At 38.5% G+C, this 22122-nt stretch overlaps 1 protein-coding gene across 17 annotated transcripts in view; it reads right to left on the bottom strand.

Annotated features, from left to right (window-relative positions):
* Positions 1 to 22122, bottom strand: part of Fam172a (family with sequence similarity 172 member A) — a 483175-nt gene that overhangs the window by 206216 nt on the left and 254837 nt on the right. For all 17 annotated transcript variants that reach the window (XM_052743685.1, XM_052743677.1, XM_052743684.1 and 14 more), the window contains one exon: positions 14011 to 14130. In XM_052743685.1, coding sequence (XP_052599645.1) covers positions 14011 to 14130 — 120 coding nt within the window. The remainder of the gene's footprint in view (positions 1 to 14010; positions 14131 to 22122) is intronic.

The following is a 22122-nucleotide window of genomic DNA, read 5'->3' on the forward strand; positions in this document are numbered from 1 at the left end:
AAAAGAAGATATACAAAAAGCCAGCAGGTATATGAAAATGTTCAAAATCACTAATTATTATGGAGCTGGGGCCAAGAGTAGTAGGCCTGTAATCCCAGTTAGTAAGTTGTCTGGAGACAGGAGAGTCAGAAGTTGTCACAGGCCTGCCTGGGATGCAGAGTGAGTTCAAGGCCAATGATGTCAACTTAACACTGTCTCAAAAGAAAAATTAAAAAGAGAGCTAGGGCTATATCTCAGTGGTAGACTGCTTATCTAGCATGCATAATGTCCTAGGTAAAATGCACAGTACTTTAATAAAAATAAAAGCCCAAATGAAACAGCATCTCACTCCTGAAAAAACAACTATTGCTACAGTTTCTGAAGACGACAAACATTGCTGCCTATCAAGAAAAAGGGACCTGCAGGAGCACTGCTGAGAACGTAAACTGTCACACCTATTACAAAACCAGTGCAGTGGTCCTCGAGAAACGCAAAACTACCACGCATGTTCTGGTGTCAATTATTATATCAAAGAGACACCTGCATGCCTAGGCTGACTGCAGTTGTAGTCACAATATCCAGGACATGAAAACCACATATATACTGGTTATGAATGAGAAAGAAATTATGCTATATGTATATAACAGAATATTGTTTTGCCCTAAAAGAATGGAATCTCATTATCTATGCCAACATGGCTATAATTGAAAGGCATTATGGTAAGTAAGTTCAATACTGCATGCTCTGACTCATGTAGAAGCCAAAAACATGGGGGAGGTGAGAAGACAGAATGAGGTGGGAAAACAGGTACAAAATACAGTAGACAGGAGAAATTGTTTCTACTGTTCTAGAACCTAGCAATACAGTCTACAACAACTTAAGCATTTCAAATAAAGGTAAAAAGATTCCTAATATTTATAGGCTGTTTGATGCAATAGAAATTCCAGTTGCCCCAATTGTGTCATTATATATCATAGCTATGTACTGAATTATAATAGAACATCCCATCAATATGTATAACATTATAAATCAATCAAAAAACAAAGTAAGGTAATTTCCATTTGCATACACTTGTTTTTTGGTAGATAATTTGATAAGAGGAAAGAAACAAAAAGGTCCAACTATAACAATGTGAATAGTCATCCTTTTAAGGGGAGAGAAAGTATGTATAAAGATGATGATGAGTATCTAGAAGATTCAAGGTCATCTGGGACAACTTACTGAGGCCCTGACTCAATTATTAATAAAAAAAAAACCAAGAGGACAGAAAACAGTACAGCTCAGTGTTAACCTACTCACCTAGTGTGTATGACCCCCTAGATTCAACACCCACTACTAAAAAGCAAGATAATTACATTTACCTCTTACAACTATTAAGAGGGTTAAAGGACCATCTGATACAGAAAACTATTTAAGCATTATTGATAATGATGATGGACATGGATAGGATATGATACTACCACCTTATGCTCTGTAAGACCTTGAGACATAACTACCTCTAGTGGGAACATTCATGAACATTCATCTTCATCTTTAGACACCAATATGAATTGTTTAAAGTTTAATTTGATGCAGTCATGTCCTAAGACTTCATGGCCGACTGACGTATCCTATGGATTCTATAAGAACAGAAGTGAGATGTTGCATTAAGAGTAAGAGAGGACTCTTCACACAGCAACCAACTATGAAAGTATCTATTCTGAAGATCTACAGCAAGAACTTAGAGAAAAATGCAAATGCTACCAAATGTTAGTTTATAATACACAAAAGCATCTAATGTCTTATTGTATTTTAATATTTAGACATAATATAAATATATTTAGTCTTGAACAGATGCCTCAAAATGTGTAATAGAAAGCAAAACTGAAAATTTGAGGATGAGCTTGTAACTGTGGTAAAAATTTTGCTTACACTGTTACTATTATTACTCCTGGGAATTTTTTTTGTAGGTGAAATGAACAGTGACATAAAGGAGGGGGTTCGAAAGAAAATGGCCCAGAGGGAGTGGCATTATTAGGAGGTGTGACAATGTTGGAGTAGGTATGGCCTTGTTGGAGGAAGTATGTCACTGTGGGAATGGGTTTTGAGGTCTCTTATGCTCAAGCTGCACTTGGTGTGGCACACTGTTCACTTCCTGTCGCATGAGGATCAAGATGTAGAACTCTCAGCTCCTTCTCCAGCACCATGTCTGCCTGCACACTGCCATGTCCCACCATGATGATAATGGACTGAACCTCTGAAATTGCAAGCCATCCCAAGTAAATGTTTTCCTTTATAACAGTTGCTATGGTCATTATGCCATGTTGTTACGGTGTCATGTCATGCAGTAGACCTAACCAAAACAGGAGAAAACAAGTAGACCAGAGAATCACCACTTTGTCACTGTACATGAGAAGGCATCAGGGAAAGTCAAGGCTTCTTTGTTTTGACAGGCTATTAGAAGACTTATATTATTAACATTTGTAATTATAAAACATTCCTGATACCTTATCATTGGAAAAAAGGCAAGACTGGGAATTTCTACCATTGGAGAATGTTGAAAATGTTTTATACTTCTACACAGTGCCTGTGACTAAGGCAAAGAAATAATAGATGTGAGGAAATATATATCAAAGTTTGATGTACAGGAGTAATCTGAGCATATAAGAAGCATGGATGCTTTTTATTGATTGAGGTCCATAAGAGATAGTCAGCTAACTACTGACAGGAATTGTTACTGCGCCCTAACAAGGTTCCCTGTATGTTCTCATGGGTTTGTAGCTGGAAGGGCACTGAACCTCAGTAAGAAGCAAGTCTTGAGTGTTGCTCTCAGCAGATTTGGACGACATTTACATGGGACTCTAAATTTGAGCCTGAAAGGTATTACTGTGATAGGTTAAGTAAGGCTTTGAAGGCTGTTGAGTAGAATTAACACATTTTTTAATATGACAAGAGCATTTACTTTGGAGGATCTGGAATCCTGTATTATGGATTCCAAGCTTGAGTCTGCCCCAAACTGGTATGTTAAAATATTACACCTAGGATAATGGTATGAGGAAGTGAGATCTCTGATCCAGAAAGTTTAAGATGATTTCCTGAGACTTAAAGGCCAACAATGGGATTAGTATCTTTAGAAAAAGATGAAGGGACTATGTGACTGAAAGTGGTCAGTAGTAGGGCCTCCATCAGCTAGTACCTTGATCTTCTGAGTCTGCAGAATTATAAAATATTATTCTTTAAGTCATAAAATTCAGTGTGATTTTATTACAACAGCCCAAATTAATAAACATTTAAATAGAAACTAATTTCTAAAGGATCAGACTTAATTCATATTGAATTTATGCACAGAAAATATAACTGAAGCTAAGAGTTATGTCTAACTACTTCCCTTGAAAAGAGATTTAAGATATGAGATTTCTTAGTTAAATTACTGTATTTACTAAGAAATTTATAGTATTCATTTACCCAGGAACACAAAATTTCAGGGCCACAAATAATACATGCTGCACACCCATGAACAGAATCTCTAAGTGCTCATCTTTTACACCACCTTTGTCATCTTCACATTTTGGTTCTGTCCAGCAGCTCTACTTAAATACTCAGGACTGACCTGAATATCACTGGATTCAACATAGCAACACTAAGATACAGTTGTGAGAATTTTATACATACATACATACACACACACATATAATTATCTGTCTGTCTATGCAATCTATTAACCAATCACCAAAAATGTCCCATTGCTACACTTGTTGGCAGTGAGTAGAGCCTTAATCATTATGCTGCTATTACTTCACCAGTGATAGACGCTGATATTTTTTCTGTACTTCCTTGTAAGGAGGTGATGTGAGGTTTACAGAGGGAAAAATTGTTCAACTAATTACTTTATGTATTTACAAAATGGAAGAAATTACATAAACTGTATCCAGATTGGAAAGGAAGAGATAAAATTAGCTGTAGTCACAAGGTTATGGCCCTGAATATGAGTAAGTCTGAGGGTGTGGGTCCCACACTGGAGATGGGACAACCTACTAGTGCTCACTCCCTTAAAGAAAAATGACTCTGACTTTCCTAACAGCCACTCACTACCAATTGCTAATAATTCCTCAGCTAAAGACCTAAATAAATGGAAAGACAATCCATGTTCATGGATGGGAAAGCTTGCATCACCAAGACAGCAATACTCTCCAAATTTTGTATACATTTAATCAACCCTCATCAGAATCCCTGATATTTTCTTCACTTCAGCAACAAATACATTGATTCTAAAATCCATAAGGAAATGCAAGGCGCCAAAGTAATCTTTAAAAAGTACTAGAACAACATCCTGATTTCAAAACTTAACTGCAAAGCTTCCTCTAGCAAGTCACTGTGGTGCCACTAAGAGGCCAGTCATGTTTATCAATGTGACAGAGTCCAGACTTATATACACAGCTAATTGGTTTTGAACCTGATGTTAAAACAATAAGGAAAGCATAGCTTTGTTTCCCAACGAAGAGTGGCAGAAAAACTGAATATACACACTCAAAATATCTACAACTAAATTTGAACTTTACCTCACATACATAATTTGTAAACACTAATCCAAGCAGGCCAACAGTGATGGTGTACACCATTGATTCCTATATTCAGGAGGCAGAGGTAGGAGCATCTTCCTGAGTTCTAGGACAGCCAAGGGCTACATAATGATACCCTGTCTCAAAAATAGGAGTGGGGGGGGAGGAGGATGGCAGAGGAAGAGGAGGCAGTAGGAGGAGGGGAAGCTCAGGAGGGGGAGGAGGAAGGAGACGGGGAAGGGAACCAGAAGCAGGAAGGAGGCAGATATTGAAGACTACTCATGCTGTGATACTTCATGCACTTAAGGAGCACTATCTGAATTTAGATGTTGGTGATGGTTGTATAAATCTGTAAATACATTAATAACCATTAATTTGTTCATCTCAAAGGATGAATTTCCCAGCATCTGAAGTATATCTCAATGACGTTCAATAAGTAATTATATCTCAGATAAATTGTATAAATTTTATCTCAAAAGTAAAATAATTAAAAAAAGTAAGTTATTAAGTCAACTATATGTTGGGATGAAATGATCTTTTAGAGATCTTCCATTGGCTGTGATATAACACTGTAAAAACAAAATTTACCTTAATAATTTTCCTGTTTTACTGAAAAGAGTATACTTAATGAATTATAGAGAAGTGATCTTTTCTGCCAAACTGAGAGTTGGGGTCACCAGCAGAAAAGGAGAATATTGCTTAATGAGAAAGAATTGATTTGCCGGAATTCTGAAACCAGTCAGTATTTAAATTGAGAGCAGAATGAACATTAGTAAAAATGGTACTGCGAAGGCTTAACTCCACGCAACAGCAAACGAACTACAACTATTTATAACTGCCCTGTCACTGTTTGCACATATTCTCAAACTTGGGTTCAACATTAGACTCTACCCGGAAGCTGTCTCTCCAGCATTTGGGTGAACAAAGACTTAGATATTCAAGACAAGTTTAAAGTAAAACTAATTAAAATGTATCTTGTCATTTTACTACAAGTGTTACTTTTACTGCATTGACTAGTTTTCAAAGTCAGTTTACAAGAGTGTTTTCATCCCCAATTACTTTGATACCACTATGATTCCATTTTCTCCAGTTTATTCTCCCTTATTGCACTTTCCCTCAATTTCTGATTCCCAGACACCCAAAATTTTGCAATTCACATTCGTTACATTGAATAAACTTCCTACTGATATTTACTTTACTATGTCTATTATGGACAAAATGTAATGTTACTACTTTAGGGTCAAAGTTAGCAGTTATGTCTCTAAAGGAAAAGGCTAAAAAATTGTAACTCAATTGCATTTCCCCTTCAGCATAAATCTAAATCATGTTCCAAGTAACTTGAAAAGATTTAAGAGTAGACAGAGGTTGAGTGTCCTCATACAGCCATGTCCAAAACTAGCCTTCTACCAGCTGCTCAAGGCAGCTTAGGCTGCCTGGAGGCCAGGGAACCCAGCACAGAACAATGGCAGGAAAATAGAGTTCCCTTCATTCCTTAATTCACATGCAAGTGAGGTGCCAATCAAGTGCTGACAAGCATGGAAAAACCAAAATCAAAAGTGGGTAGAGACATGCTTTCAAAAGGAGCTGTTTTCACACATTTCTAAGAGATGTTTTTTAATGGTGACTGTGAACAAACCACTAACAACGTAGAAAAAGAAATAAAAACGAGCAGATCCTAATATTCTATCAGTTGAAACAATTCAGTGAAACCAGTGAAATGTATTGATTCAAATACTTGACACACTTGACAAAAAATATGAGCACTCTTGTTTTGGTTAAAGGAAAGCATCTGCGTGTGATATCTTGAGACCTGTAAGCACAGCAGTAAAGTGAGCTGAGGTAGGTTATGGACACTGACAAGCCAGCTTATTTTAAAAACAATGATGATGATGATGTTACTTGATTTCCTAAACTGATTAGCACCTGGAAAGACCATAACAAAACTCAGTGACATGGCCAATGGAAGCAATGGAATCATTTCAACCAAGTGGCTGGGAAAGAGATGGAAATGTCAAAACATGAATTATAATATGAAAATTAAAGAAAAACGAAACTGAGAGCCTGTTTTAATAACTAGCTTGCACTATCTGTACATGTCTTTCCAAATAATTTGGTGAACAAACTGTAGCTAAGATAACTAATTCTACCACATATAAAATTAAATTTGTAAGACAGAAATTTATGGCTAAGTATGATGACTTAGACCAGATAATATAGGCAGATACACTATTTTCAGAAATTCATTATCAATTGGTAAGACTGTTCATTCTCTTGTCTTTGATAGCTACATGTTGGATTAAAACAGGATGTCTTATTAATACTTGTTTTTCCTCAGACCACAGAAAGTTTGAAGAACTGGACCTCTGAGTTTCACTCTATAATACAAGCAAGGGCAGTGACAGTTATTATGATGCTTCTTGTGGCCACGGCAAACTGTAGACTGTTCTTATATGGCTAGACTCAGGATAGTTGCATTACAAGATATACTACCATAAAATGAATACTGGCTTTGAAAATACATCTTTCACTACTGTATGTTCTTCAGGAGCAATTCAACACTTTTTTTTGGTTTTTCGAGTCACGGTTTCTCCCTGTAGTTTTGGTGCCTGTCCTGGATCTTGCTCTGTAGACCAGGCTGTCCTCAAACTCACAGAGCCTGCCTCTGGTGCTGGGATTAAAGGCATGCCCCACCACTGCCTGGCTGCAATTCAACACTTTAAGGCCGAGTATAATAATAAAGTATGTTCTCACTTTCTGAAAATAATTAGGAAAACATGGACTAACAATTTTGTTCTCCAAACTTCAAAGTAAGCATTTTTTAATTTGAAAGTAGAATTTTACATGAATTTTAACTCAATATATGGCAAGCCACATTACATAAGGTCCTATTGCCTGGTATTCAAATAGTGAACATTATACAAAATTGCATTATTATGTATAGTTTTTAAACTGTACATGTTATACAGTTGACATTTAAAATAAATGTTCTGTAACATATCTCAAAGAAGAAGGCTGACTTACATGACAATGGCAGAGAACGATTTGTCCTCATATTCTATGGGGTACACTGAGGCAGGGGCATGGAGACAGAGAACCCTGCAGGCTTTTAACTGTAAATTCTCAACAATCTTTAAACATTTTAAACCACTGAACGCTAACAGTTTATGAATGATGTGTATAATGTACCACCAAGAAAAAAACTATACCATAATTTAAGATTTATAATCTTCACATTTTACTTATATAGCTAATATTAACATTTTGAAACCATGTAAGACAATTCCATATGTTACACTTATGCTGAAATAGCCCGAGACAACATTTGTCAACATTTTAAACACTAAGACTAAGAATAATAATAACTGGAAAGAATGTTAGCTTTACACATAGGCAGGTTTACAAACATTGCAGTTTTTTTGTTATACTTTCTTTCAAAAAGTATTTTGAAATAGAAACACAATGAACTTACACCTTTATTAAATTTACCAAAATGCAAACCTCCTCAGTATGCACTACTATTTGCTTGTAAGTTACTTTTTAGGCCAAGGCCACTCCTTCTTCAGTTGGCACTGTTGGTACCCCTGCATTACACAGTTCAGTCATCTGTTGCACGTGTAGCAAATGCATGAAGTTGATATGATAACCATTCGTATTTTAAGACCAAAACAAGGTATATTACATTAAATAGACTTCTCAGTCCAGCTCCTGCCTGACAGGGCCTCCAGTGGTTCTATTATCTCCCCCTCCCATGCATGGCCTCCTGCAGGGACAGCAGACTACAGAAGTGACCCTTACTGGGACCATCTTGTCTCCCAGACAAAGCTCCTTTTTAACTTCTTACTTACTAGTTACTTCCCGTGCTGGAGAAAAACTTTAGCTCAGCTTGTGATAATTTCACAGGCCCTGCAGACCCTGACCCTAATAGCCTCAAGGTCAGAAGTCAAGACTTGTTCTGAAACATCTGTGTGCTTTATATTAACGTGGAACAAAAGTGGAGAAGTGCCACCAGTGTGTGACAAGAAGGACAGGGGAGCCAGGACTGACACACTGGTCATCTGTCAATTTGGGCATCTTAAGTTCATTTCAAAAAACAGCCTTAAATTCACCCTAATTCCAAATTTGATTTACAAAGTTTTTTTTTTTAAATAAATGATTGTAATGTAAAAAAAATTACAAGTTATATTTTACTGAAACTAGAAATTAGTGTTTCAGGACTTCATATATTTTAAGTTACTCCATACGTTAAAAAAGTTAATTTTAAAGTAATTTAATGGCTTACAAATAAAAGCTATCTATACTACAAATGTATAATTATTTATCTGTAGATAGTAAAACATATTATTTTGAAACATTGTATTTTCTCCCAACATCCATATTTTTAAAAAACTCACACGAATGTGTTAAAAAGCTCCCTTAAGGTGTCTGTTATGTATAACATAACATATAACAAAATAAACAAAGTCTGTGAAGCTAAAAATGCTTGTAAACAATCTCTAAATACTGAAGTCAAATTAAGAAAGAAATGACAGCACGTCTTGATTTTAGTACAATGTATGATTCCAGACATAGGAGGGCCACTGCAGTGTCCACAGGTATCAGGGCCAACAGACAAAGGCCACAGAAATGTATTTACGGAAGTACATACCAAAGTCTAAAGGTTAAAAGTAGGCAATGGCTAGCATGGAGTCTGACACAGCCCTTCACTGGAGACTTCCTAGCATCAACCATTCACTCGCAATAGCCACAATGGTGTAACTGAGCTATTCTAGAACATCTCATCAAATCAGATTAAATCCAAGATACCCGACAATAGTTCCTATCATGTATACATTACTCTTCAGAATACTTACAAATGCAAAAATTTTTGTGACCAAGCACAAAATGCTAGTTCCAAGTAAATTAATGGAACCTTTCTGATAGTTTTAATACTAAACACATAAACTCTGATGAAGTATTAAATACTAAACAGTACACATTAAAGTCCAGTTAAAATTTTTCAAATGGGGGCTGGTGAGATGGCTCAGCGGTTAAGAGCACTGGCTGCTGTTACAGAGGATGGGGGTTCAATTTCCAGCACCTACACGATAGCTCACAACTGTCTGTAACTCCAGTTACATAGACATACATGTAAGCAAACCACCAATAAAATAAATACTTTTAAAAAATTATTAAAATGATAACAAATATTGAAAAGGTTTGCAGTTTTGGGTTCTATATGGATAGCATACATAATAATGGTGTATAAATAAAATGTACATCTGAAATGTCGAGAAGTGGGCGTGATAATATCAAAATTTAAAAACAGTATATAAAGAAGGTACAGGCGAAAATCACAATATAAAGCTCTGTTATACTAAAAAATTAGTATATTCTTTTCAAAATCATACAAGTATATCTGGATGCATTTAAAATACATTTTAATTTTTAAATTTAAATTTTTTCTATATTAAGAATTTTTATATTCATTTTACATACCAACCACAGATCCCTAAGTAACATGAGTTTTTTTTCTTAAGAAATTTTTTATTCATTTTACATATCAACCACAGATCCCCTCATTCGTCCTCCTGCTCCCCCCTCATCTTCCTCCCCACCAACCCACCCCATTCCCTCCTCCAAAAAGGTAAGGCCTCCCATTGGTAGTCAGCAAAGCCTAGTATAATCAGTTGAAGCAGGTCCAAGCCCTTCCCCCCACATCAAGGCTGTGCATGGTGTCCTACCACAGGTAATGGGCTCATGCAACAGGGCAAGATCCTGATCCCACTACCAGGGGCCCCTTAAATGGACCAAGCTATACAACTGTCTCGCTTATGCAGAGGGCCTGGTCTAGTCCCATGCAGGCTCCACAGCTGCTGGTCTAAAGTTCATGAATTTCCACTAGCTTGGTTCAGTTGTCTCTATAGGTTTCCCCATCATGACCTTGATGCCCCTAGCTCACAGAATCCCTTTTCTCTCTCTTTGACTGAACTCCTGGACCTTGGCCTGGTGCTTGGCTGTGAATCTCTGAATCTGCTGGCACCAGTGCTGGACGAAGGCTTTATGATGACAAGGTATTTACCAATTTTATTGCTGGGGTAGGCACCCTCTCCACTATTGGTAGTAGTCTAAGCTGGGATCATCCCTGTGGATTCATGGGAACTTCCCTAGTACCAGGTTTCTCCCTGTCCCCATGATGTCTCCCTCTATCATGGTATCTCTCTCATTACTCTCCCACTCCATCCCTGTTGCAGCTCGACCAACCATCCCATTCCCTTATGTTCTCATCCCCCACCCCCTACCCTCTATTGCTCCCCCTTGCCCCAAGTTTACTCAGGAGATCTTATCTATTTCCCCTTCCCAGGGCAATCCATGTGTCATTCTTAGTGTTGTCCTTGTTAGCTAGCTTCCCTGGAGCTGTGGGTTGTAGTCTGGTTATCCTTTGCTTTACATCTAATATCCACTTATGAGTGAGTACATACCATGTTTGTCCTTCTGAGTCTGGGTTACCTCACTCAGAATGGTATTTTCTGGTTCCATCCATTTGTCTGCAAATTTCATTATGTCATTGTTTTTCTCTGCTGAGTAATACTCCATTGTGTATATGTACCACATTTTCTTTATCCATTTTTCAGTTGAGGGGCATGTAGGTTGTTTCCACATTCTGGTTATTATGAATAATGCTGCTATGAACATAGTTGAGCATGTGTCCTTGTGGTATGATTGAGCATTCCTTGGGTATATGCCCAAGAGTGGTATCATTGGGTCTTGAGGTAGATTGATTCCCAATTTTCTAAGAAACTGCCATACTGATTTCCAGAGTAGCTATAAAAGTTCTCACTACCACCAACAGTGGAGGAGTGTTCCCCTTGCTCCACATCCTCTCCAGCATAAGCTGTCATCAGTGTTTTGATCTTAGCCATTCTGACAGGTGTAAGATGGTAAGTCAGTGTCATTTTGATTTGCGTTTCCCTGATGACTAAGAATGTTGAACAATTCCTTAAATGTCTTCCAGCCATTTGAGATTCTTCTGTTGAGAATTCTTTGTTTAGCTCTGCAGCCCATTTTTAAATTGGATTGTTTGGTGTTTTGATGTCTAGTTTCTTGAGTTGTTTATATATTTAGGAGATCAGCCTATACACACACACACACACACTATATATATATATATATATATATATATATATATATATATATATATATATATATATATATATATAGATAGATAGATAGATAGATCGATCACAGTCTTTCACCACTATAACCCTTCCCAGATTCTGCCCACATTCCTATACATCCAACTTCATGTCTTTTTCTCTCTCAAAAATAAAAACAAAAACAAAACAAAAAAGAAAATCTATGATTTTGTTGAATATATTTTCTGTGCCTTTGGCCCGACCTCCAGGAGTCCAGCTGAAGAGAGGGAGGAGGGATTTTATAAGCAAGGGGAGTCAAGATCATGAAGGCGAAACCCACAGAGACAGACGACCTGAGCTCAGGGGAGCTCAAGGACTCTAGACTTACAGCAGGGAGTCTGCATGGGACTGACCTAGGCCCCTGGCATGTATGTGACACTTGTGTAGCTTGGTCTGTTTGTAGGGCCCCTAGCAGTGCAACCAAGATCTGTCCCTGACACATGAGCTGACTTTTTGGAACCAATTCTCTATGGTGGGAAGCCTCGCTCACTCTTGATGCAGGGGGAAGAAGTTTAGTCCTGCCTCAACTTGCAATGCCATGTTTTTTTGATTCCCATGGGAGGTCTTACCCTTTCTGAGGAGTGGATGGGAGCTGGGAGGAGGGAATAGGAAGAGAAGAGGGAGGGGAAACTGTGGTTGGTATGTAAAATAAATTTTAAAAATTTAATAATTAACCCCCCCCCCAAAAAAAGCATCAAGACATAAAATACCAAAACAGAATGAGAGAAGAAGTCCTTACACACACACACACACACACACACACACACACACACACAGAGTCCATTTTGTGTTGTCTAACTACTACTGGTCATGAGGCCTGCCCTGGAGTGGTTGATATACCCAGTGTTACTCTATTGGAGAAAGCTAATTTTCCCTTTCCCAGCAGTAATCAGTTGCAAATAGATTCTTGGTTAAGGGTGGGATTTTGTGTCAACCTCCGTTTTTCAGTGTTGGAACTTCGTCTGGTTTGAACCTGTGCAGATCCTGTGCATGCAACCACTGTCTGCGTGTATGCATGCTGAAACAGTCTGCATGTGTGCATGCTGCCACAGTCTGTGTGTGTGCATGCTGCCACAGTCTGTGTGTGTGTGCATGCTGCCACTGTCTGTGTGTGTGCATGCTGAAACAGTCTGTGTGTGTGTGCATGCTGTCACTGTCTCTTTATGTGCATGCTGCCATAGTCTGTGTGTGCATGCTGCAACAGTCTATGTGTGTGTGCATGCTGTCACAGTCTGTGTGTGCATGCTGCAACAGTCTGTGTGTGTGCATGCTGCAACAGTCTGTGTGTGTGCATGCTGCAACAGTCTGTGTGTGTGCATGCTGCCACTGTCTGTATGTGTGTATGCTGCCACTCACTGTCTCTGTATGTGCATGCTGCCACAGTCTGTATGTGTGCATACTGAAACAGTCTCTGTGTGTGCATGCTGCCACTGTCTGTGTGTGTGCATGCTGTCACTGTCTGTGTGTGTGCATGCTGCCACTGTCTGTGTGTGTGCATGCTGTCACTGTCTGTGTGTGTGCATGCTGCCACTGTCTGTGTGTGTGCATGCTGCAACAGTCTGTGTGTGTGCATGCTGCCACTGTCTGTGTGTGTGCATGCTGCCACAGTCTGTGTGTGTGCATGCTGCCACTGTCTGTGTGTGTGTGCATGCTGCCACTGTCTCTGTATGTGCATGCTGCCACAGTCTGTGTGTGTGCATGCTGCCACAGTCTGTGTGTGTGCATGCTGCCACAGTCTCTTGTGCTCACATGCTCGTCTATCCTGCTATGTTTGGAAGACGCTGTTTCCTTGGAGTCATACACCTACCTATACATCACCTCTGGCTCCTATAACTTTCTAAATAACTTGAGGTAATAATATTAAAAAAAATAGAGAGCATGCTGGGTGCAGTGGCTCATGCCTTTAATCCTAGCATTTGAAAGGCAGAAGCAGGCATCTATGCAAGTTCCAGGCCAGCCTGGTCTGCATAACAAGTTCCAGGCCATCCAGGGCTGCATAGTGAAATCCTGTCTCAAACCAAACCAAACTAAACCAAACCTGTAAGAAGGCTGATAGCAGAATTAGAGTTAAGGAGTGAGGATGGTTCAGCTGTTAAGAGCATTTCCTGCTCCTACAGAGGACCCTTGTCAGTTCCCCTGTCATTGCAGAGAATACTCATATCCGATGGCTCACAACTGCCAGTAACTCCAGTTCCAGGGGAATCCTTTGCCCTTTTCTGGACATGTAGGTACTGGTATGCATACAGTATACATATATACCGGGACTTACACACATACATTAAGATAACTAAATCATTAAAAAAAGTTAAATGTTCACTTACCAGTTCAACAAAAGCAAGTCCTCCATAGCTGTGAGCAACAAAAAACACATTCTCAGCAGCAGATTGGGCTATGAAATGATCCCAAACATAGATTGCATGTTCTTCAGGAGAACCATTTTCCTATAAAGAAAACAAATATATATTGCATATTGTATCTAGTGATTATCACAGTAATCAGTTAAATTAAATTATATGCTTGCATACATAGCATAAGAATAAGATGGTTAGAGAACATTCAAAGAAATAAAACAAAAGAACTCTACTGAATATTTAAATTAGAGAATAGATTAGTATTAAAACTATTAGTAGATTACTGCTAAGCTTAAATGAAAATGTAGTCTTTATAAACAACTTATTAAAATAAGTGCATATTAAGGGAAACAATCCATGTATACCTGTGATATTAAGATCTACGTAAGCATATTAGAATTATATAATAGAATATTATGGTGGGTTTTAATACAGTAATTTAATGCTACAATATTTAGGCTACATTCTTCTATATTATCATAAAGTATTTATATTACATATCTATATATTATTTGTTTTATGAGATTTTAAATAGTAAACTGAAAAAATGGTATATTCTATTGACGTCATTTAAAAGAACACATGCTTTTAAACAGCATGTTCTATACACATTTTATTTCAAGAATCAAGAGAAATCTAAACACATAAATATAGGGGCTTTTAATCTAGGATTTTAAACCCTGGGAAACGTATTCTAAAACCTCTGTAATAACTTCATTTTACTATATTCATTGCATTAGCATTAACCAGCCTGTGGCAGGCTGGTTAAAGAAAAAAATCTAGATAATATAAAAATAATGATCAAATCATAAATTGCTAAGAGTCAATCAGACCATTAAAATGTGTGTGTGTATCTATTCTTAGAAGCGAATTTCCTAACAACATCATGGATATTGCAAATGAAGAGAATTTATTCACAATTTCCAACTTTAAAAAGGTACATATTTGGAGACACAATGGCTCTCATATTCTTTCAGCCTTTTCTCCCACAGTGATCCCCTAAGCTATAGGGAGTTGTATAGGAACTGGGCTCCACAACTATGAATTTTGATTGGCTGTGGTTTTCTGTAATGGTCTCCATAAAGTTACACCAATGTGACTGCCTCAACAAGCGCTGAACAAGGACAACAGCAATAAATAAGCTGAAGATGGGGAAAGCCCACAAGGCCTCAACCCTACACAAAGAACTACAGGCAATGGAGGAATACTGAGAGCAGGAGAAATGACCTTCCCTGGGGAAGAGCTCATCTGTTGGTCTAATTAAGAACTGAATAGCCAATAGCGAGACAGACGAAAGGACAGGCGGGGCTGTCAGGCAGAGAGAATATACAGAAGGAGAGATCTGAGAGAGGAGAAGGAAGTACCAGAGAAGGAGGAAGACACCAGGGGCCAGCCACTAAGTTACACAGCAAGCCACGGAGTAAGCGTAAGATTTACAGAAGTAAGAGAATGGGAAAAGCCCAGAGGGAAAATGTAGTAGAATATTATTTTGAGGTGTGTTACTTTTGTTTATGTTGCATTTGTTTAACTCTGTGAAGCTGTGTTACTGTGCCTGTCTAAAACACCTGATGGTCTAATAAAGAGCTGAATGGCCAATAGCAAGGCAGGAGAAAGGATAGGCCAGGCTTGCAGGCAGAGAGGATATATAGAAAAAGAAAACAGGATCTAGGATCTAGCAGCCAAAGAAGGAGGAGGACACCAGGGGCCAGTCACCCAGCTACACAACAAGCCATGGAGTAAGAATAAGATTTACAGAAGTAAGAGAATGGGAAAAGCCCAGAGGCAAAAGATAGACAGGATAATTTATAGTTAAGAAAAGCTGGCAAAAAACTAAGCCAAGCTAAGGACAGGCATTCATAAGTAAGAATAAGGCTCTGTGTGTGAATTATTTGGGAGCTGGGTGGTGGGCCCCCCCAAAAGAGCAAAAACAACAACACTCACCAGTTGGTTACAACAGCAAATGTCAGTCATGTAAACATACATACAAGTAACATCATAGAGACTAAGCAGGTTGTATTCAGAAATTACACACACACACACACACACACACACACACACACACACACACACACACACACATTTATGTATATAACAACAATTAGTGAAAGAAGAGGTCATGAATTTGAAAGAGAGCAAAGAGGGATATATGGGAGGGTTTAGATGGAGGAAACAGAAGGAAGGATATGATGTAATTATATTATAATCTCAAAAAAAATAAAAGAAATAATTTTTAAAAACATGTATGTTTGGTTTTATCCAACAGGGTCTACACTGTAGCTCAGACTGGCTTGGAGCTCACTCTGGCCTGCACTGCTCTCATACTTAGGGCTGTCTGCTTGCCTCCATCTCCCAGTGCTCGGATCAAAGACATGACTGAACAGGCACAGCTCCACCGTAGAAGTTTTTTTAAACTAACCCAAACCTTCCAGAAACTTCCTGCCTAAATCTGTTTGTGTGCCCCACATTCAGTTGACAACTGAACATCCTCTTTTACATCTCCTCCCCTTAAATTCCTCATGGAACCAGTCACTTCAATCCTGCTGATCCTGCCTCCAATCCTGTCAGAACCAACCTACCCCTCCTTAGCTTCATTTCTTCAAGTGGCTAATAACAAAGCAGCAAAGTTGGAGATACCACTCTGGCTATTGGTCCTTAGCAGGTGGATGAGAGCATCCTAGCAGTATCGAGACTGAGCTCACTAGATGTTTATGAGCAGCAATGAGAAGGACTGCTTCAAACCGGCTGTGGAGGAAGGAGTGATAGAAGATCAGTGAGAGGAATCCAAGAAACAGAAAAGGACAGTTAGGAGAGCTGCAGGAGTGGAGCAGTGTGATTATTCATATGTTACTAAGCAAGGGAGAAGTGGCACCCGGGAAAGAGATAACTGACAGAAGAGGTGACCTTAAATAGAGAAAGATTGTTCAAAGTGATACATGAATTCCCTTTTGAAGTACTAGTAGTATATAATTAAATAGCTTTAATAATCAAAGCATTACTTTTGTCTTGTTGATTGAATTTTTTGACAGTTTCACACACACATACGTGCACATATATGCTCACACACATAGGGACACACATACATGCTGCGAGTACACGTGCACATGCACACTCACACACACTGCATTCTGTCCACTCTCACCTCTTCTTACCTCCCTCTCACCCCTGGCACCATCCATTTTCTACAGGTTCCTTTCCCATGTTCATGTCTTTGTTTTATTTTGTGATCCATTGATTTAAAGTAGGACCATATGTGTGGCCATGAATGGAAGTATCCATTGGAACCGAGGGGCTCACTTTTAGTACACAAGTGAAGATAATAATTGTCTCTCCCTCAGTATCCAACAGCAGCTAACAATTCAGCAGGGAGGGATGGGGTCCCATGAGCCTCAACCTAATCCACTTATGCCTGTTGACACACCCAGTTTAATGTAGGCTAGTGCCCTCAATTGCAGCTAGTGTGAGATCCAGTTTCAACGCCATGTCCTGCATCGAAGATGATGCCCTGCAGGGAAGATGTACTGCAAGGAAGATGATGTCCTGCAGGGAAGATGTCCTGGACCGAAGATGTTGTGGACTGAAGATGTCGTGGACTGAAGGGAGCACCATTTCCCACCTCTGGCTCTTCTATTCTTTAGACACTCTTTCTACAATGTCCCCGAGCCTTGGAGAACTTTAAACATCATTTATTCTAAGAATCTTGAGCAATTAACAGACTTTTATTTAATATTCAAAGAACTAATTTTTTAAAAGGCAAGAAAGGAGATAAACCTTTGCCCTAAAAGACTTGACTTCTCTATACAACTGTCTCAGAAAGTTTTCAGAAGCTCAGGCTTTCATTTGTTTACTTATTTATACCACCATCATTGGAGCATTTACAAAATTCTGTGAAATCATTGTAGGTGTCTACAACTGCTATGTATGGAAATTAATACAAAGACTATAGTTCTAAATATATACTTATGAAATATTACATTACTGACATGATAAACTAAAACTTCATTTTTATAAATGAGATGATGCTGCATCCAGGCAAAATAGCATTATTCTAACCTATAGCCCATATTGTGCCAATAATCATTTTAAGTTTACAAACTATAATTTAGAGAGTATGTCACTGACAGTACATTTTGAAACAAAACAGATTTCAATGAGGAAAAACTTCATAATACAGAAATAGAAACAAACAGAATGTATTCTATAGATTTCTCTATGAAGTTACATTTTGTACTGAGTAATTTGAAAGCAGGAGACAGTGTGGAAGATGGTGGTCAGAATATGTAAGTGAATTGAAGGCGTGAAAAGCAGTAAGTCCATTAGCTGGAGTTTGCAGGTAGCAGAAAGCACGGGTTACATGGAGTGGGATATGTGCAGTGCCTAGAACGCAGGCCGACTTCCCTGCTGTACTCTGGCCATCAACTGCTAAATGCCAAAAAGATGTGCTGCAATAACTGAAGCCTTATCAACCAGGCCAGATTCTACCCCACCTGAGCACTGTGAGGTCTGCATTTGTGATGGAATACCTGAGCTGATAACACACAGAACTATCCAAACAACATTTGCATATTTGTGTAATTATTTTCTAAGGTTAATTAGCTCCTGTAATGCCTTTTGCCCTTTGAGACTGCTTACAGTGACAGGTTCACATATTTTCTGAACCACTGCCAAATCTGACAGCTTTTTCTTCAGCTAACCTGTTGCTACAAAGTTATAAAATGAGTGACCCTATAATATATAATTTATACTTACAATTCATTTAAAAATCAAGATAAAAATGTAATAAATAGAAAGATTTCTTAAAATTCCCATTTTAAAAGTCAAAACATAAAGGCATTACACACTGGAAGAGTATTAACATTTCCATGACAACAATCTAATATAAAAATTTATAACTTTAAATTAGCACATGCCAATGTCACTAATTCAGCTATGTCACCCATAGATGGCACCCATAGATGAACATTAATATGCATCCACTACATCCCCTGCCAGCTGCCCTTAGGACCAGCCTTTATTTCTTTCTATACTGGAGGTCCAACTGGAGAATGAACACTGTATGAAATATACATGTTTGTAGACCAAATTTATTTAAAGTTGAAGTTTCTCCTAAAAAACTAAGATGTTCTATTAGGAAAGTATGTACCAATAAAATCCGAATAGGAAGCCAATGATAAATCAGATGGATTAAGATGCAAAATGCAATCATCATTTTGTATCCAGCAAAGCCACAGCTACACAATGGAAGAAAATTCCCAACTCCATAGAATATATCTCTAGGAGAAATGAAACTTAAACATTTTTTATTCTTTAATATGATTCTGTTGTTTAATACACATAAATTAGAAATTTTACCAGCAGTCACTGGATGAGAGTTCTATCATGACAGCCAGGGTGTTCGGCCATCCGATCACCAGAGCAGGTCAGCTCAGGCACTCTCTCGACCATTGCCAGTAGTCTACAGTGGAGGTATCTTTGGGGATTTCTGGGGACCTCTCTTGCAGAGATCTAAGGCCAAACCCCAGGTGGAGTTCCAGGAGTCCAATCAGCGAGAGAGAGGAGGGATTGTATGAGAAAGAGATATCGAGGCCATGATTGGAAAAAGCACAGGGACAAATAGCTAAACTAGCGGAAACACATGAACTGTGAACCAATAAGCTGAGGAGCCCCCATGGAACTGGACCAGGCCCTCTGGATAAGTGAGACAGTTGATGAACTTGAACTGTTTGGGAGGCATCCAGGCAGTGGGACCAGAACCTGTCCTTGGTGCATGAGCTGGCTCTTTTGAACCTAGGGCCTATGCTGAGACACTTTGCTCAGCCTTGGTGCAGGGAGGAGGGGACTGGACCTGCCTCAACTGAATCTACCAGGCTGAGCTGACTCCCCAGGGGAGATCTTCTTGCCTTGGAGGAGGTGGGAATGGGGGTACATTGGGGGGAAGGGTGGAGGGTGGGAGGAGGGAGGACAGGGGAATCCGTGGCTGATATGTAAAATTAAATTAATTATAAAATAAGAATATTTATAAAAAATTAAAAATTTTATACTCATGAAAATATCTGAATATAAAATATATTTTATAAACTGCACAGGCTATTATTTTATTTTACTTATTCCATTAAATAAATTTGATTGAAATTTATACTCATTTCTCCATATTTTAAACATGCAAACTTTTACAGATTGAATATATTTGGCTCAGCAATTTAAAGGACTAGGCATATATATTATTACACAAAATTACCGGTAAAGTGTGCATATAATGATAACATTAAAAAATCAAAACCATATTTGTTCTCTAAATAGTAAGTGGAATCACATGAGGGTACCATTATTAGACATTTGGTTCTAAAATGAAATTTTATAAAGTTAAATTTTGAGCTGAATAAAAATAAAAAAGAATTTATTATCCTAGTTAGGGTCTCACTACTGCTGTGATAAAACACTGTGACCAAAGCAACTTGGGGAGGAAAGGGTTTATTTGGCTTACACTTCCACATCACTGTTCATCATTGAAGGAAGTCAGGACAGGAGCTCAAACAGGGCGGGAACCTGGAGGCGGAGGTTTTGGAGAGATGCTTCTTACTGGCTTGCTCCCCATGGCTTACTAAGTTTGCTTATAGAATCCAGGGCTACCACCAGCCCAGGGATGACTCTACTCACAACGGCTGGGCCCTCTGATAACAACCACCAATGAAGAAAATGCTCTATAGGCTTGTACAGCCTGAGATCAATTGAGGCCTCTCCTCTCAGATGACCCTAAGGTTGTGTCATAGTTGACATAGAGCCAACACACCTATATAATCAAAATATCTTGAAACTCTTTCCCTCCACTTTTTATTTTTATTTTTATTTTTTTTTTGGTTTTTCGAGACAGGGTTTCTCTGTGTAGCTTTGCGCCTTTCCTGGAACTCACTTGGTAGCCCAGGCTGGCCTCGAACTCACAGAGATCCGCCGGCCTCTGCCTCCCGAGTGCTGGGATTAAAGGCGTGCGCCACCACCGCCCGGCTCCCTCCACTTTTTAGATGACAAGATATTGTTAATAGTAATTAACCCTAAGGGTATACTACCAGTCAACAAGACTACTTTCATAAATTATAACTGGTTATGCACAGAAGATATTTGTAATAAATATAATTGACAAAAGTTCAGTATTCAAAACTTTATCAAACATACTAGAAATGAGCAGATAGTTCAAACTTCACATGCACAGAATAAATTCTGAATTAGATTTCCAACTCCTCATTTTCTCTTTTCTTCACTTTTTCCATCTTGTCAAGTGGTAACATGACCTATCCACTTGTTCATATCCAAATCTGGAAGTCAACCAAGACATCTCCTCTAACTATACCTTCCACATTTACTTGGGTTAACTTATCCTCAATATATTTCCAGATCCATAAACTTCTTTTGGTCTCCTCTCTCAATATCCTAGCTCAAGGATCACCATGTCTTATCTAGAGTGCTATCTACTGGACTTTGTCACCTGTTTTTCTCCTAGTCATTATTTACAATGAATTTCTGACCTAGATACTTTTGATAACTCTATTTATGACAACTTGCTTAAGTTCACACAACTTGCTAAAGTGCAAACTAGTCTGTTTGGTTATAGTGTTTACTTATAAAACAATGTTTACTTATTGTGGGGGCAAAAGAGAGAAGATGAGAGGGTAAGCTGAAGGAGCCCATTCTCTCCTTCCATCTTGTCGAGGTAGGATCTCTCTTGTTTCTCCTACAGAGTACCCAAGGCTAGCCCAAGAGCTCTCAAGTGGTTCTCCTATCTTTGCTGCCCATTACACACTTTGAAGAGCTAGGATTTAAAGGGTGTAGTGCCACATTTGGATTACTGTTTTAAAAAATACATTTTGACAATATTTTTTACCTTTATCAACTCCAGATCATCTACCACCTCTCTATCCACTCAACTTCATGTTTCTCTCTCTCTCAAAAGAATAAAAAATAACTTAAAAAATTAATACAAAAAATACCAAGACAAAACAAAAATGTATATTTGTGTGTACTAATACAGAGAGAGAGAGAGAGAGCGAGAGAGAGAGCGAGAGAGAGAGAGAGAGAGAGAGAGAGAGAGAG

Source organism: Peromyscus californicus, unplaced genomic scaffold, assembly GCF_007827085.1.
Source record: "Peromyscus californicus insignis strain IS unplaced genomic scaffold, ASM782708v3 Scaffold_18__1_contigs__length_77618521, whole genome shotgun sequence".
NCBI lineage: Eukaryota > Metazoa > Chordata > Mammalia > Rodentia > Cricetidae > Peromyscus > Peromyscus californicus.